Here is a 16144-nt window from a genome sequence, read left to right as displayed (position 1 = left end):
CGTATCCCGCTATAGTCTTGGAACCGTTATCATAATATTGGTAACCATGGGTCTAATATCATGTTGATGCGTGGAACCGTTTTCATGTTTTTCCTAGTTTCAGACTTCAGATCATAGGTAACCAAGCCCCAATCAGCTGATCGAGTTTCGCTTCCATATTGTTCTATGCAAGGTGGATATATATATATATATATACATCCACCTTGGTTCTATGCTACAACTGATTTGTGGTTGGTGTATTTTCTTATTATATTTCTCATTTTATTTATTCTTTGACGAGTGACGACTGGCGACTGGTGGTGATTGGAGTGAGGAGAAGAGTGTTTGCCGTGTTTGAGGGTTGAGTTTCGTACTTGCGTGGTTATCGAAATTAGTACTATTACCATTTAATATTTATCAGTTACTAGTTGCGTCCTATTTTTCACATTAACAAATTGACGGTTATTATTCAGCGTTAAGAAATAAGAGAATAAGACGTAAAGTGTAGTTTACACTACACTGGGGCGTATAGGTTTAAATTCCGAAATTTATTCTTACTGTGAAGTGTAAACTGCGTTATAATAACTAGAGTTATCTAGTGACTCGGAACTCTTCTAATTTGTCAAAAGCAAAAAGGTGAGCTTCAGAAATTAGTTTGTTTATTTCATTTTTTCCCATACTTTGCTTTAATTTTTTTATTTAGAGATCAACCAAAAAATCTAATACTACAATTTTTTATTAGAAAATAGAAACTAGAAACTTAATATATGTATGGGTTATTATTGAGTCATAGATATACATTTTAGTCTTGAATTAACCAGAATCCGTAACACATTTAAAACCCTTAAAAATTCAAACACCCAAAACCCATATAACTCAAATGATTCTTTTTTCTAAACACTCAAATTAACATTCATTATTAATTAATTAACCAAATAAAACTTTAAGGTTTACTTGAAACCCGAATAATTTTTTATTTTACAATCTTTATGTATCATTTTATATATTATATTTTATGTAGTTTATTATTCGTTTAAAAATAATAACTAAAAAATATTATGTTTCTTCTGAATTACTAAACACCAGTATAAATCGATATTAATCCCAATAATAACGATTATTAACACCCAAATGTTTGTTTGAATTTTTTATTCTGGTGTTTAACCCGAAACCCGGATAAATCATTCGGGCGCAAAGTTCTAATATTAGTTAATACCTACAACATATATTTTTGTTTTAAAGGTTAGCGAAAATTCATCATTATGAGCAAGCGCAGAGCAGGTAATGAACTAACCAAAGACAATTGGGATGAGGAAGAAGAAAAAGTAGACCCAGGAATATTTAAGGTTGCAGACGAATCTGTATTAAAAAACCGAGTTCTGAAAAGAGCAAAAAGAACATTACAAAGAGACGAATCTGGTGAACTAAAACCAATATTTTCTGGATTTTCGGGATTCAACAATCTAACCAGTAATCTAAATTCCAAACAAGCATTTTCTTTTTTGTCAAAATCAAATGACACACCGAGTGAGAGTGGAAATCATCCATCTGCATCAACGATTAATTCATTGACCACATCTAGTAGCTTAACAGTTTCAGAAAGTAACAGTTCCAAAAGTTCAACTCCGCCAAATGTAAATCATATTATGGTGATGAAACTTAACGAGGCATTTGTTAAATTTATTACAAATGCTGTGCAGAAAAATCCACATTGTGTGCTAACTCCTACATTGAAAGACTATGAAAAAAAAATTAACAGATTTATTGATATTTCTAGTTGCAAAACAGTTACTCCTGATTCTTCAACAGGTCCTACTGAAGGTTTGCATATTTATATCCATAATATTTATGTTATACAGTAGATTCTCATTATGTCAAACGTTGATATCCCAAACACAATTGAAATACCTCTATCAAGTAATATTAACATTACATTAATCTTATTTCTAATTCTTTTTTCTGTTTCCCTTTAGTTACACAACGAGAGTTTACTGTATATGTATTTTTAATTTAAGGTTAGGTTAACAACTATGAAAAATGTAGGGATCTATACTCCTTTTCAAAAGAGAATATACCGCTCTCGCACATGTCGAATGATTCGATTTTTGCGTCGAGAACCACTTAATTACACCAACAATAAAAAATTGGTGGGGAATGCGCGTCACCGACCTGTACATTCTCTTTTGAAAAGGAGTATAGTTACTATTTTTTTCTGAGAATGTTAATAAAAATAGTAAAATTAATTTTTTAATAGTTATTAGTATAATTCTAACAATCTAACATATTTAATGTAGAATAAAATACAATTTTCATAAGTAAGTAAGTAAGTTATGATATACATTACAGTTTAAATGTAAGCATATCCAATAAATTCTGGACCGATGATAAAATATATGTCCCATATCTAGAAATTTACACTTGCTAACTATTTATCATTGTCTGTAGTGTAAAAACTTAATTAATACTATTGTTTTGGGAAGTTATGGATCAATTCATTGAGTTTTAAAGTTATCGTCCATTTTAAATGATTTATATTAATATATTAATAAAATGTTTCAGGATCTCCTCAAATATCAGTAATGGAAAGTAAAATAACACGTACAAAGAACTCTGATGAAGTAAAAAATAATTCTGTCAATGTCCAGGGAAGTGAAGCTAGTTTTACAAATCCAACTGGCAATAATTCTAACAATGAACAATTGCTTAGTTATGGTAATAAAAGCCAAGACACTAATGCCAAAGAATCAAGTTCAAATATCTTGAAACTTGATAATAAGAAGGTCACAGAACATACAGAAAAAAAAGATGTTGAAACAAAATTACAACCATCTTCTTCAGAAAAATCGAAGAATTCACTGACAACACACAAGTTGGGCGATTTCAAATTTGACAAACAGTCATTGTCATTTTGTTTTACTGGCAAATCTCCTGACTTTAAATTTAGGGATAAAAAGGCGGTAGCCGCAGAAAAACCTATTGTATGCAAGACATTAAACACAAAGCCTCCATTTAATTTCGGAAGTACCCTACCGTCATTTTCATTTAAACCTACAGAACAAAATTCCAAGCCATTCTTTAGTTTTGGATCAAAATCGCCTACCTTGACAGTTTCCTCTGAAAATTTGAAGAAGGAATCTCAAAAACCAATAGATGGAGATGAGGATCAACCACCAGTTGTAAATTTTACACCTATTAAAGAGAGCGATGCAGTTTTTGAGTCTAAAAGTAAACTATTTTGTTTTAAAAATGGTAAATATGAAGAACTCGGGGTTGGTCAATTGTATTTAAAACCAGTAGATGATAAAAAAATACAATTGATTATGAGGAATGATAGTGCCTTGGGAACTATTATGGCAAATACGTTACTGAATGAATCTGTTAATTTTACTAAACGCAATGCAAAAAATGTTCAATTAACATGTGTTCTTGATCCTACAAAAAGTACCAAACCACAAACGGTTCTATTCAAATTTAAGGATTCACAAATCACCGATACATTTGAAAACGAACTAAACAAATTAAAAAAGTAGTTCGAATTTTAAGTTTTCAGATTAAAAATAATTGATTTTCATATTTGTATAATTTAATATTTTTCCAGACTATTATATAGATTATTAAGGATACATACAATTGTGGGATAAGTTATATTGATTAGAGTAGGTTTCATTCATATTAAATAAACAATAAATAAAATAACTGGTGTTTTAATTATTAACCACCGTGTAATGTTGATATAAATGTAATATTGTCATTATTCTTAATACAATATTTTAAATCGCCCAAGAGTTCCCAATCTTGGTCATTAACAGCTACAATGATGCCTGGCCTCACAGTGTTGCCCTTCATAAACAAATCACATTTGTCTTTGTCGACCAATATATTGTCTTTAATCCAGAACAACAGCATTCCTAGTGTCCAAGGATTTTCAGTTTCAGGCAATACCACTTTGTGCTTCTTTATGTTGTTAAATAGAATTTGAAGTCCACTTGTAAATTCGGTGGTTATGTTCAGTCCCTTTTCCATTATTTTCTAAAAATCTAAACGAAAAATGTCAGCTACATTTAAATTACCTACGAGGAAATGAACATTTAATACAATGTATACTACTCTGTTACCTGTTGGTACTGAGTTCAAGTTTTTATATTTATTGAATTAAAATACCACTAGTACGACGTTTCGAGGTATGTGCATTTATTTTTATAAATTATATTCAAGTTTAAACGTAGTTGTAAATGTAAAACAGGATAAATGAGAATTGAAATTATTAATTTAAAAAAAACTCAGGATTAATAAATTATTATAAAACATTCTAAAATATTAACTTTTTGATGATATTATTTATGATAATACGCAGAATAACAACATGGTAAGGTTTGTTAGGAATATTTGATAAGATAATTCAGGGACTCCAAAATGGGCGATTGTAAGCTCGACCCATTTTTTTTTTCAAAAATGATTAAAAATCCGTATTTGAGGGGGTTGTTATAGATAACTTTTTTTGTAGTTGATGAATTTAATTTATGAAACTAATATTATTTACAATTTACCATGTTTCCCTAATAATAAGATAACTATATTATCATAAGATATTATGCACAGATAATAGATATTATCTAGACCGTGATATTATGTTTGTATCACGGACTACTCATAGACCTTATACTAGTATAAGGTCTATGGGACTACTACAGTCCGTGGTTTGTAATGTTATATAATACATATTATACCAATCTTTAACCACAGAATAGATAAAATCAGAATGGAGTCCATTTGTAAACAATAAATAATTTTGTTTGTAAACAATAAATAATTAGATAGGTATGTCCAAAAACATATAAAAAATAACTAAAATAATGAGACAGTTTAAATATAAAATACAAATAAGAAATGTCTACAAATTAAAATTTAAAAAAAATCATCTTTTCAAAATTATTGCTTTTTAACCTATTTCGTTTTTCAGTTATTGTTTAGTATGTACCTAGGTACTATGTAATCCACTAAATACTAAATATTAACTTGATAAAATATTAAAATAATAAATAGTTACTAGCAGTCTGAATTGCATTTTTTTTTTAATAATTTTTTTTAATAATAAAATATAATATACGTATTTGTAATTAAATATTAATAATGTGGTAAATGGTAATTATACTATTATAGATACTAATTAACGTTTAAAAAATATATTGTAGTCGGAGGATTCCAAACCGACCAAACCTGGTAAATATTAGCGGGGAAAAAACAATATTATTTTAAAATTTGTATATCAGCCCATGTCATAATTAATAATTATTATTATTATTAATTAATAAATAGATTTTTATATCATAAGCTGATAACGTTTATCTAATAATATCTATGGAGTCGAGCCTCAGGAGTTCAATAACATAATAAACATGTTGTGAATTGGAAGAAGAGTCGAGAGTCGACCCACTGATTCGATTCATTAAACTGAGCTGAATTGAATGATTCGACTCAGCGGAATGAGTTGAAATTCCCATCCTTTCATAATTTCATCTATTCTGTGCTTTAACCTTATACCATTGATGAAATATAATTTAATCGTGCGAAGACGAATTTTGCTGGCATTTATTTAGCTATGTATAATAAATTTGTAAAAATTGATATTTTATCGACGGAACTACGAAAGACAATATTATTTATAACCCGTGTAATGTGTTGTCGTTTTTACCCGAAGTCGGCTATTGATGCATAATATTATAAAATATTATGTCATATATTCCCAATATAATTGACGTGTAAACTCTGCCTGAATGAAAATAATACGCCCAATTAATAGAAAAAAGATTGCTTAATAATATTCCCAGATCTTTTCATATCTAATTAATAAAATTTTTGAGATTCATAGCATTACACAGAGCGCAGAACGCAGAAAAACTATGTCACGATGATGAGGAGGCGATTCTATCGTTATCCTCCAAAAACGATTTCGTTTAATTTTAATTTTCAAATTATTAGAAAATATAATAATATTATTAAAAAATTGTTTGTAAATTCGTTATGGTAATAATATTATATAATTATTAATGTATAATGTAATATTATATGCGTTATTTATTATTTTCAGATTAAATTATGTCATGCTTATTATATTAATATATTTTATTGATGAAAATGATTGGGCCGACTTTACAATCGACCTTTTCATTACCTGCCATTACTGGGCCGAATTTTCAACAAAAAAGGCAATCATTGCCAGTGAGCCCAGGTTACATTTTCCCTCCAAAATATTATTTGTCAACGATTAAATCAGTCAAGTAATCAATGTTGTCTCGTCATGGTTGCATCTACGTGGCTACGATATATCTTAATTCGTGCTACGTGCATATTACATGTCCACATCAATATAGTGAGTTTAGTAGTGACGACCATAATAATTATTAATTTCGCCGCAGAGGGGAGACTAACGGGCTTAACGGGCTGAATTAAAAAATAAGGTATTAGTAAATACTTTAATAAATAAATGATTGATTTTGTTTGTATGATTTTCTTATATTTTTAAGTGAATATATTATATGGGGGTGTGGGGGCATCGCCCCCACGGGTTACTTTTCATGTAATTCAAGTGGGGGATGCAGCCTCCCCCCCAACATTTCAGCCCTAGTTGCGCCACTGGGTAAAAGTATGAACAAGTATACTTGTATGAAAGACCCTGTATTAAATTTTCTAGTTTTAGGTTATACAAATTTAATATTTTATAAGTTTTGAACTACAAATTAACTGTGGTTTTGACAAAATTTGAACTTTAAATGCTTATAAAAAATAACCATACCTGTATTATTATAACTTTTTCGAAAAATAATTATCAAGTTACAACTGTCAACTAAAGTAAGCAAGACGTAAATTTCATATATGTATCTTACCAGAATGAATTCTTTTTTCAAAAACCAATGTATTTGCATACCAATTTTCATAAATTATCTGTTATTTTACGGTAAAAGTATAAACTACTTGTATGAAAGACCTTAGCTAAACACATTTAATATTTTATAAGTTTTGAACTCAAATTAACTGTGGTTTGAGTACTTTTGACGAAATTTGAAGTTTAAATGCTTATAAAAAAATAACCATGATGCCTATGTATCGTTAATATTTTAATTTTTAGCTATAAAAAAAACTTATGTATTATATTTTTAAGCTTTTTGACCGGATAAATAATTTTTTATTAACATTTATAGAAAAAAAAATTTAATTAATCAATTACAATCCAAGTGAGGACGGTATAACCAAGCTGGTTACCAAACAATTTTAATAAATTTTAATTTTTTTTCTCCAATTATTTTAAAAAGCACTGAGCATTTTTCAATTTCGACCTGCTAAAAGTATCAACTAGGTCCAATTTGCTTACAAAAACATACGTCGGGCATCGAAGCTTACGATCAGAGCATTTTTTCTACCAGAAAAGTTGAAAAGATACAAACATTTTAAAATATCTCAAATAAACGTCTGAAATCATTAGACTGGACAAAAAAAATTACTTATTTTCAAGCCCCCCCCCCCCCCCAATTGAAAAATACTGCGTACGCTACTGGTTGGCGTGGAACTTTTAATTTGAGCTTTGAAGGTATATAATAATTAATAGATAATAAACATTATAGTATTTAATATTTTGAAATAAATTCTATTCCTGCTTAGATGGATCGTATACCTACCTACAATCATATACAAACATCCCCCACCCAGACATGGCAGATACCTATAGTGTTTATTGTTTAGTATGTACTATGTAATCAAATTATTCAAATACATTTTTTTTTATTCAAATACATATTTTTTTATTTAAATACCTATTACCTACTGTTTTAAATACTTTAAAAAAAAATTATTCCTAACCCGCGTAAATGGTTCCCAAGTTCCAATCATTCCAAACCTGGCAAATTCATATCTAATATGAAGTAATATCTGTGGAGTCGAGCCTCAAGATTTGAATATAATAAACAGGTTGTGAATTGGAGGAGTTGAGAGTCGACTCACTGATTTGACTCATTAAATTGAGCTGAGTCGAACTCAGCAGAATGAGTTGAAATTCCAATCCCTAAATTACCTACGGGTGCCACTTGAAAATCTACTAAAAACAACTCACACGTGTTTCACCTTACAGAACTCTCCCCCACAGTTTAAAAAACCACCCAATGGCCTAAGTTGCAACGGGTTAAATAATAATAAAAATCATATACAACCTCAAGGTTTAGACAATAGATTGTTTACTTACAGCCACGAAGACTATAGACACGATTTAAGATATACCTTATAGTATTATAGCTGTTATATTAATTAAGTTTTATTGATTTTATCTTAAATCGTGCTATAGAGATTAGAGATTAGCAACTCTGTGATATAGTATTGTGTTTTTTAGTTGTGTTTGGTAACCCCTGTATTATATTATCAAATACTATACTCGTGATACTACAAGTAGCAGTTGTCAGTTGAAACTTAAGATTTTAGAACCGGGACATGCTTGATGCGTGTTTATAGTTTTTGTCCAAGTATACTGTTCAATATTTCACCCGTATTTCTTCCTCTATTAATTACTATCCTTCATAATTAGTGACTATTTTTCAAGAACAACAAATGTCATGGGGCCGATTCCAGTGGACCGTATTATAAGCATAAGCAGTGAAGACCATGTAAATATTTTTTTACTCTAAATTAATATTTTTATTGATGATTTTAAGAGCGTGATAAATTTTAACAAATAGGCACACAAAGCTGAGAACATACTTAACGTCTCAGATTCACATCATACGTGGCGTTGTAAATCAGGTGAAAAACAAGCCACAGTCATTCTTCAATTTTTGAAACCGTCTGTTATTAGTTCTATTGACGTTGGAAATGATAATTCTGCTTTTGTAGAAATATTTGTAGGAAAATCTACGTCTGACGAATTTCAAGTAAACATTGCATAAACAATAAATTGATTGTACAATACATGTACCTAACTTTTAATTTATTCTATAACCTTTACATTGTAGGTACTATTGGTAACTTCTTCTTTGATGACATTGCATGAATGTAAAAATGGATTAAATGTAAATAAAATCCGTTTCTTTGACACCGATCACCTATCTTTGGCATCTAAGGAATCATGGGATAGAGTAAAAATTGTGTGTACACAACCATACATTAAACAGAGCAAATATGGTTTATCATTTGTGACATTTCATTCTAAAGATATACCACGGAAAGAGCCTATCCAATCTCAGTCTATTCAGTTAGGATCATTTACATTAAGAAACGAAGATGAGTCTGATGATATTTCGTCTGCTGGTCGATTATTTTCCAAGCGTAATGAAAATAAAGATGTTGTGAGGATGCCAGAATCACCAGTTAATCGTCTACTTGCAATACATAAAAAAAACTTGGAAACGGGAAAACATAAAAATGCTAATTCTACAAATATCAATATTAAAACACCTTTAATGAATCAAATAAACTCCGAATCTCCAAAAGATTCTATAAATCCAAAAAACATTGACTTAAATTTTAAAAAGAATGACACAATTACAATGGCAGCTGTTAAAAATACAGGTAGAGTAATATCCATGTAAAATATAATATAATACAAAACATGTTAAAAATTAAAAAATTTGTTTTCTTAAAGGAGCTCAAAACACAGTTTTTTTATTTAAAAAAATGTTCAATTCTAAGAATAATGAAATAGGTTTTGCGCTTTTACTCACATAGTCACATTATTCAATAAGTTGTGAGTATTTGAAAAAAGACCCGTGCCGTCATTGGGTTCAGCTCATCATAGTTGCCTATCTTATACATATAAAAGTTCCTCGCTTCACACAAAGATTTACCAACCTAAAAATTTTATTTTTGAAAATTAATTTACCTATAAATATCATTTTGAGCGGATAAGATTTGTTAGTCTGAATATTTTATATTGGTATTTTTTATTATAGCCTTTAAGTTAAATAATTATAATTTTTTATTCATTTCTATGGTTACAAACAAAGCGTTAGAAATTAAAATTCCTTTTTAGCGAATTTTCGTAATTCGGCATTGTTTTTCCCATAGCATTAAATAATTATTGAGAAAATTGAAAAATAACCTTTCTAAAGTACTGTCTTGATCCAATTTGCTAAAAGATAAGATACTATATTTTGTTGAAATCGAATTACTTATTCTGTAAGAAATTTTGTATACAGGATAAAAAAAAAAAACTTGTAAAACCACTAGCTCTGTTCAGAATCTAAAATTATATCGTAGCTTACTATTGTAAGTTTATAGAATATAGAATGTATTGAAACATTTTTTGATTATTAATAAGTAATAATATTCTGCATTCGGGGAAAAATATTTTTGGGTTGTATTACTTTAGGTAAGAAATTTGTGAAAAAATATTCACCCTGCAGGTTAAAAACCCCTTTATTGTCTTAAAGTTTGATTTTTGTTGACATTTTCTTGTTTAGGATAATTAAATAAATCAAATTTTTTTATTAAACTAACTTAAATTAAAAAATAAATTTATTCTTAAACATACAAATAATAAATAATTGTATGACTATAAGTTTAAACTAACAATACAAATTAGGTGAACTAAACCTATTTTTGTACTTGCTCAAACTAGTCAATATGTCATATTAACATTTTTATCAGTAGTTGGTACCAATAAAATGCAACTTATTGAAAGGGTTTACCCTAGATCATATATTATGGATGGAGCCATGTCCGCCTTGCCTGTGTAAACAATTTGATGCATATAGAAGTGACTAGTCTCTGACTGAGGTGCTTGATGTGCGCCTGCATGAGTCAAACCGTCACATTTTTAGCTGTTGGCTTATATTTAGATAGATAAATATGCAACATTTCTCTTCACACATGTGCACATCTAGCATCTCAGTTAGAAACTTTTCACCAATTTATTGCTTCAAGTTATCAGGACATAGATTCATCCATAGTACCTATATGATCTAAGGGTTATATACTTAAATGCGTAGGTATTTCAATTTTTCAATTATATTTATAAAATATTATATTATAATGTACTATACAAAACAATTCTGCCACTAGCATGAACATTTTTTCTGAGGTGTTTTTTACAACTACCTACCACAATAAGCATATTATATAAATATTATTTTTTTGAAGAGGTTAAAAAGAAAGAATCAAGTCCATCATCATCACACTTGCAACCTTCCAGAAAAAAAATTAAATTAATGAAAAACCCATTACCAATAACCAAACCGTTCAGCGAATTATTGAACAATGTTGTATTTGTAATGAGTGGTTATGAAAATCCATATCGTAGTAACATACGTTCAAAAGCTTTGGAAATGGGTGCCAAATACAAACATAATTGGGATCTATCGTGTACACATCTAATGTAAGTAATACAAATTAAATGTATTAAAAACCACTTACACACTCAAAACTGTTTTCCTTGATATGTATACATTTTAATATATATTTTTATAGATGTGCTTTTATAAATACTCCGAAGTATCATGAATGTAAAAGACAAGGAACCTATCGTATAGTAAAAAGTGATTGGATTGATAAATGTCATTCAAATAGATGTCGATTTCCGTGGAGAAGGTAGTTTTCATAATAAAATATATTCTACCATACTACTAAAAGTAACTTATATTTTAGGTATGCTTTGGATAAATTGGAACAAAATAAACCTGAGAGTGAAGATGAAATATGTGCACATACTGATTCAGTTGAAACTGATGATAGTGATGATGAATGGAATAGTGTTTCTGCTAAGTACTACAAAAAACATTTTTAAAAACAATTTAGTACAATTTGAGAATTTTAACTTAAGCTATTTAACTTTCTGTTATACAAAAGGCCTGTACCCTCAACATCACAATCAAATAGTTCTGAAAATCAGCAAAATACAATAACAACATCACTATATGATTTAGATACTGACATTGATTCAGATTTAGATATTCCTAAAGATATATTGGCTGATGAAAGCATTGTACCATTGCCATTTATAGATGATATATTTCGTGGTTGTTCATTTTATTTATCTAGCAATTTAAAACCTTCACTAAAACAAGAATGTCATCGCTACATTATAGCACTTGAGGGGTAATACTTTGTATAGATAACACATAGTATTTTTTTTTGTGTATTTATTATTTTTTTTTTTTTATGTAGAAAATTCAGTGAAAAGAATAAATGTGATTATATTGTTTCAACTGATGCAAATGATTTACAGGTAAGACATTAATTTAATGTTTGAATTTTATTTTAATATTATTTTAAATATACATTTTTTTAGTTTAAGAATTCTGTTACTCCACAGTGGATTTGGGATTGTTATGATGCAAGAAAAATATTACCGTTAATATGAAACTTGTGTTTCTATTGCAAAAAAAAAAGAAAATGTAATAATTTAATTCCCTGTACTTTAAGGTGTTATGTAAAACTTGTGCTTGTGTTAAATTGAAATAGACAATGGTTATTCATAATAATTATTACTAATCATACGTAATGTTGTATATTATATTTATTTTTTAAAAGTGTTGTAAGATAACAATTAATAAACTATATTTTATTATGGTATAGTTTTTGTTGATTAAGGGACACTGGATTTATTTAACTAATATTCTTAAAGCAAGATGTCAATATTTAATAATTGTTTACTCGTAATTTCAGGGAAACATGCGCTGTGATATGCATCGTATATAAATAACTGTATATTCTCCGTTCACCGGGATAATGTGGTTACTTACGCACATACAAATGGAACTGAGAAGTGTGGATTTAGGTGGTTGCGGCAAGTTATGACCGGCTTTGGATTGTGCGCAACCACTTTCTGTCGTCAAACAGAGTATACTTGCCATGAACTAAAATGTATCTATAATATTTTTTATAGTACCTACGTCCTACAAATAATTTGGTTTTTATTTTCATTTATTGATTTCATAATAATTAGCAAGTTTAGATTGTAGTGGTCACATACCGCTGCTAAATCTTCATCTACTAATTAATAACCTGACTGTTTTTTAGATACCTAGGTATATTTAAAGTTTGGTTTATTCGTTAAATATAGTTTTTATGTCTGCATTTTTTAGTATTGTTTCTAAATGAGTATAAACCACTATCTCCGTCACTGTTTACTTGGGTGTCTGTCTATAGTTTTGTAATTAAAAATGATATATCCTGTTCTTTATTATAATATTATTTAACTTAGTTATATACCTCATTTTTGAATATTATATTTGATATGCATCAAATTTATAGGTAACTCTGATTTTATGTCTTTCATTGACAGTGCTCTATTGTTAATAAATTAATAATTACTCTGAATTGTCCGATCAAATCTATTCTATTTAATATTGGTGTAAATAAGTATTCTACAACTCCTGCAAATGTTTGTACAAAAGTATGGTTTCCAATATTATTTTTTTTATGATATTTCACCTAATGTTGTTAATGGGCTACCGTTTGCTGTGGGTAATGTTATACCGGTGGGTAATATGTTATCTGTGTTTATTATACTAGTCTAGGAGCTACTGAGGTTTTGACCTCACCTGTTTTAGCTTCCTTGAAATGTGTATAGCTAATAGAATCGGGCCTGCTAAGTACGATAGAAAAATCAGTTTTTGTATGATTAAGATCTCCCGAACTAACCGATTTTTCTATCGTATCAGCAGGCGATATGTTCTTTTCTTGAACCTTTAGTTGTGAACTTGTGAACCTATTTTAAAATAATATCAAAATATGCAACATTTCATCCATGTGGTAGATGAGTAGGAATTATATAGTTGTAAAATATTTAATTATTGTATCTAGATTTTAGAGTTTACTGTCACTGTAGACTATCCCAAAAATCTTTGTAAATACTAATGATTAAAATGAGATGTACCTAGGTATAACTATAAAGTATTGCCCGGCGTATAGTGTAGGCAAAATAGGTACATTACCGCATTGTTCATTATTGTCAATATTTTTTTAAGTAGGTACACTATTTTGTTGCTAATCGCAATTCGCAATGCCGTTCACCTAGAGAATATGGTTACAGATTAATCAAACCATAACGTGTCGTACCACTCCGTGCTCGTACTCCGCCCCAAACACCCAAATCGCCACTTCTCAGCACCTGTCAGATGAGTGAACAGACGCCACGGCCCACGGTACATAATATACATATAATGTGCACATTTTCGTGGTAAACGGACTATATATTATATATATGTATGAATGTATGATACTTATGTATGCTGTATGCAATATGAAGTACACAGTCAAATACATAGGTACCAGAATATCTGAACACATCGAAAAATCGATAATTAAATTTTAACTAAATGTACAAAAAATCATTACATTGATTTACATTAAGTTCAAAGTACTATTTAAACTGGGATATTGTTTTTCCTTGAGAGTTTTTTGTTTAAAAATTGTCCGCCTAATTTATAAAATATTGCAGAATACTATAAAGTTTCACTTCTTTATTTAGAAAATAAATTTCTAATATTTTCTTGTAGGTTATAGGTACATTTGGCGAAAGCTAAGTTAAGATTACCAAATAATATGTAGGTATTTTATTTTTTATTGGATTAATTAATTTTTAATTAATAGTAGCCTGATAAATTTGTTAATGATAGTTAAAAAACATATTCATTTTTTATTTTCGATTGATAATACAGTTAAGTAACTACCTACGTTAAAATACGTTTTTTTCAGAGCTCCAAATTATATTATTTAAAAATCAATAGATTTATAAATTAGAATTAGAAGCACATTTTATTAGGATCAGTATCATGTATGGGTTTATGACGAAATTAGGAAAATAATATAAAATAATAAATAATAAAATCTACTTATAATATTTTATTTATTCAAATTTGAAATAAGTACTTCCAATAAATTATCCCAAAAAAAGTAACGATAAACTCAGTTTGGCTGAAAATGTCTTTGTTCTTTAATGTGTTAAATCTAAATGGTCATTAATCTGTACACTATGTACATGGGTGACATGGTGTCTTTTGTTTAGTGTTATAATTTATATTTTATAATGAATCGTGCATAATTATTGATAATAGTATAATACTATAACACCTAAAAAAAAATGTATACAAACTAATTTATTAATATAAAAACTATTAACCAGGTAGGTTAAGTAAAAATGTTGCCATGTAGGTATGTCAGTATGTGATGTGTATTGTGTAACACAATTTAGTATTAAGTCGTATTTAGTCATTTGATATTAGCAGATGTATCAAAATAGAAACTATGGGTTAAGCTATAATATCATATTAGTGATAGGACTAGACAAATGTGGGTGATGGGCCCCCCTGGGGTGATTGTTTAATACGGTCATTGTCACATTGTTAGACAAAAGCGTAATAAAATGTATATATTTTTAATTACTGTGTATGTTTAATTAGTAGGTGTCCATAGCCTATTTGCGTGAGCGGATTTTTTTTCAACAGAACTGATTTACGCGAAATACGAGCAACATATTATTTAACATTCAGTACACATGACCAGATTTATTTTTAACGAAAAAAATTCAAATTAAATAAATACAAGTAGATATACATTTAAATTTATGTTTTTATATATTTTACAGATAAAGATGATGTTTAAAGTTTGTAAGAATTAAAAAAAAAAAAAGGTGGGTAAGTGGATGTCGCTCTGCTGTACAGTAGGTTAGAAGTGGGTCACTGTATAATGGACAGTATTAAATTTGAATTCAATGATATAATATCACTGTATAAGAAAAACGATTCTGAGCGGAGACGGTATATCAGTCTATGTATTAGACATATATATACTTATCTATGGTATTAAAAAAAAATTGACCTATAATGGGTACCTATAATAAATTCCAAATTAATCATATCATAATATCTATTAGGTACTTATAACGCGTTATACATCAACAAAAAACCGTGGTACTATCATAGATATATAATAGTATACTTTAGAAGTTTCAAGTACCCACGAATAATATTATACAATCACAACAAAATAACTAAAATAGTTATCCTAGGTTTTTAATATGTAATTTCGTCCAAATTTGTACTTAAAATGACTATAAAAATAAACTGCGTAAATGTATTTTTTAGATTTTTTGGTAACAGTATTAATTACTTACGTGGAATCTTGTTTTAAATTTTCAATTCTTAGATACAAAAATTGAACATTTTATAAATTTTTAACTACAAAA

At 28.6% G+C, this 16144-nt stretch overlaps 3 protein-coding genes across 4 annotated transcripts; 2 read left to right on the top strand and 1 right to left on the bottom strand.

Annotated features, from left to right (window-relative positions):
* Window positions 1–262: 262 nt before the first annotated feature.
* LOC100165407 (nuclear pore complex protein Nup50) lies at window positions 263–3675 on the top strand. Its single transcript, XM_001945542.5, has 3 exons — window positions 263–615; window positions 1222–1800; window positions 2539–3675. Exons 2-3 carry the CDS (start codon window positions 1242–1244, stop codon window positions 3507–3509), a joined length of 1530 nt encoding a protein of 509 aa, XP_001945577.1. The 5' UTR covers window positions 263–615; window positions 1222–1241; the 3' UTR covers window positions 3510–3675.
* On the bottom strand, window positions 3609–4307 carry LOC100166110 (ubiquitin-related modifier 1). Its single transcript, XM_003245531.4, has 2 exons — window positions 4095–4307; window positions 3609–4016 (listed from the first exon to the last, which is right to left on the bottom strand). Exon 2 carries the CDS (start codon window positions 4000–4002, stop codon window positions 3691–3693), a length of 312 nt encoding a protein of 103 aa, XP_003245579.1. The 5' UTR covers window positions 4003–4016; window positions 4095–4307; the 3' UTR covers window positions 3609–3690.
* Window positions 4308–8405: 4098 nt separating this feature from the next.
* LOC100164071 (DNA repair protein XRCC1) lies at window positions 8406–13032 on the top strand. Of its 2 annotated transcripts, none has more exons than XM_016805720.2 (9): window positions 8406–8627; window positions 8700–8891; window positions 8973–9528; window positions 11098–11332; window positions 11425–11544; window positions 11602–11718; window positions 11803–12051; window positions 12121–12181; window positions 12622–13032. In XM_016805720.2, the coding sequence occupies exons 1-9, from the start codon at window positions 8577–8579 to the stop codon at window positions 12652–12654; spliced, it is 1614 nt and encodes a 537-aa protein (XP_016661209.1). In that variant the 5' UTR covers window positions 8406–8576; the 3' UTR covers window positions 12655–13032. The 2 variants fall into 2 exon arrangements, with proteins under 2 accessions (XP_016661209.1, XP_001943950.2); XM_001943915.5 differs by lacking the exon at window positions 12622–13032 and adding an exon at window positions 12245–12450 and having other exon boundaries at window positions 8407–8627.
* The last annotated feature ends 3112 nt before the right edge of the window (window positions 13033–16144 follow it).

Source organism: Acyrthosiphon pisum, chromosome A1 (assembly GCF_005508785.2).
Source record: "Acyrthosiphon pisum isolate AL4f chromosome A1, pea_aphid_22Mar2018_4r6ur, whole genome shotgun sequence".
In the NCBI taxonomy this organism is placed as follows: Eukaryota; Metazoa; Arthropoda; class Insecta; order Hemiptera; family Aphididae; genus Acyrthosiphon; species Acyrthosiphon pisum.
This window is presented reverse-complemented; position numbering and strand designations above follow the sequence as displayed.

Excerpts from the sequence above, each read along its gene's own strand:
- LOC100165407 (XM_001945542.5), top strand. The coding sequence starts at position 1,242 with ATGAGCAAGCGCAGAGCAGGTAATGAACTAACCAAAGACAATTGGGAT. Across the intron at positions 1,801-2,538 it reads TTCAACAGGTCCTACTGAAG|GATCTCCTCAAATATCAGTA; the intron begins GTTTGCATATTT and ends AAAATGTTTCAG.
- LOC100164071 (XM_001943915.5), top strand. The coding sequence starts at position 8,577 with ATGGGGCCGATTCCAGTGGACCGTATTATAAGCATAAGCAGTGAAGAC. Across the intron at positions 8,892-8,972 it reads CTACGTCTGACGAATTTCAA|GTACTATTGGTAACTTCTTC; the intron begins GTAAACATTGCA and ends TTTACATTGTAG. Across the intron at positions 11,719-11,802 it reads TGGAATAGTGTTTCTGCTAA|GCCTGTACCCTCAACATCAC; the intron begins GTACTACAAAAA and ends GTTATACAAAAG.
- LOC100166110 (XM_003245531.4), bottom strand. The coding sequence starts at position 4,002 with ATGGAAAAGGGACTGAACATAACCACCGAATTTACAAGTGGACTTCAA.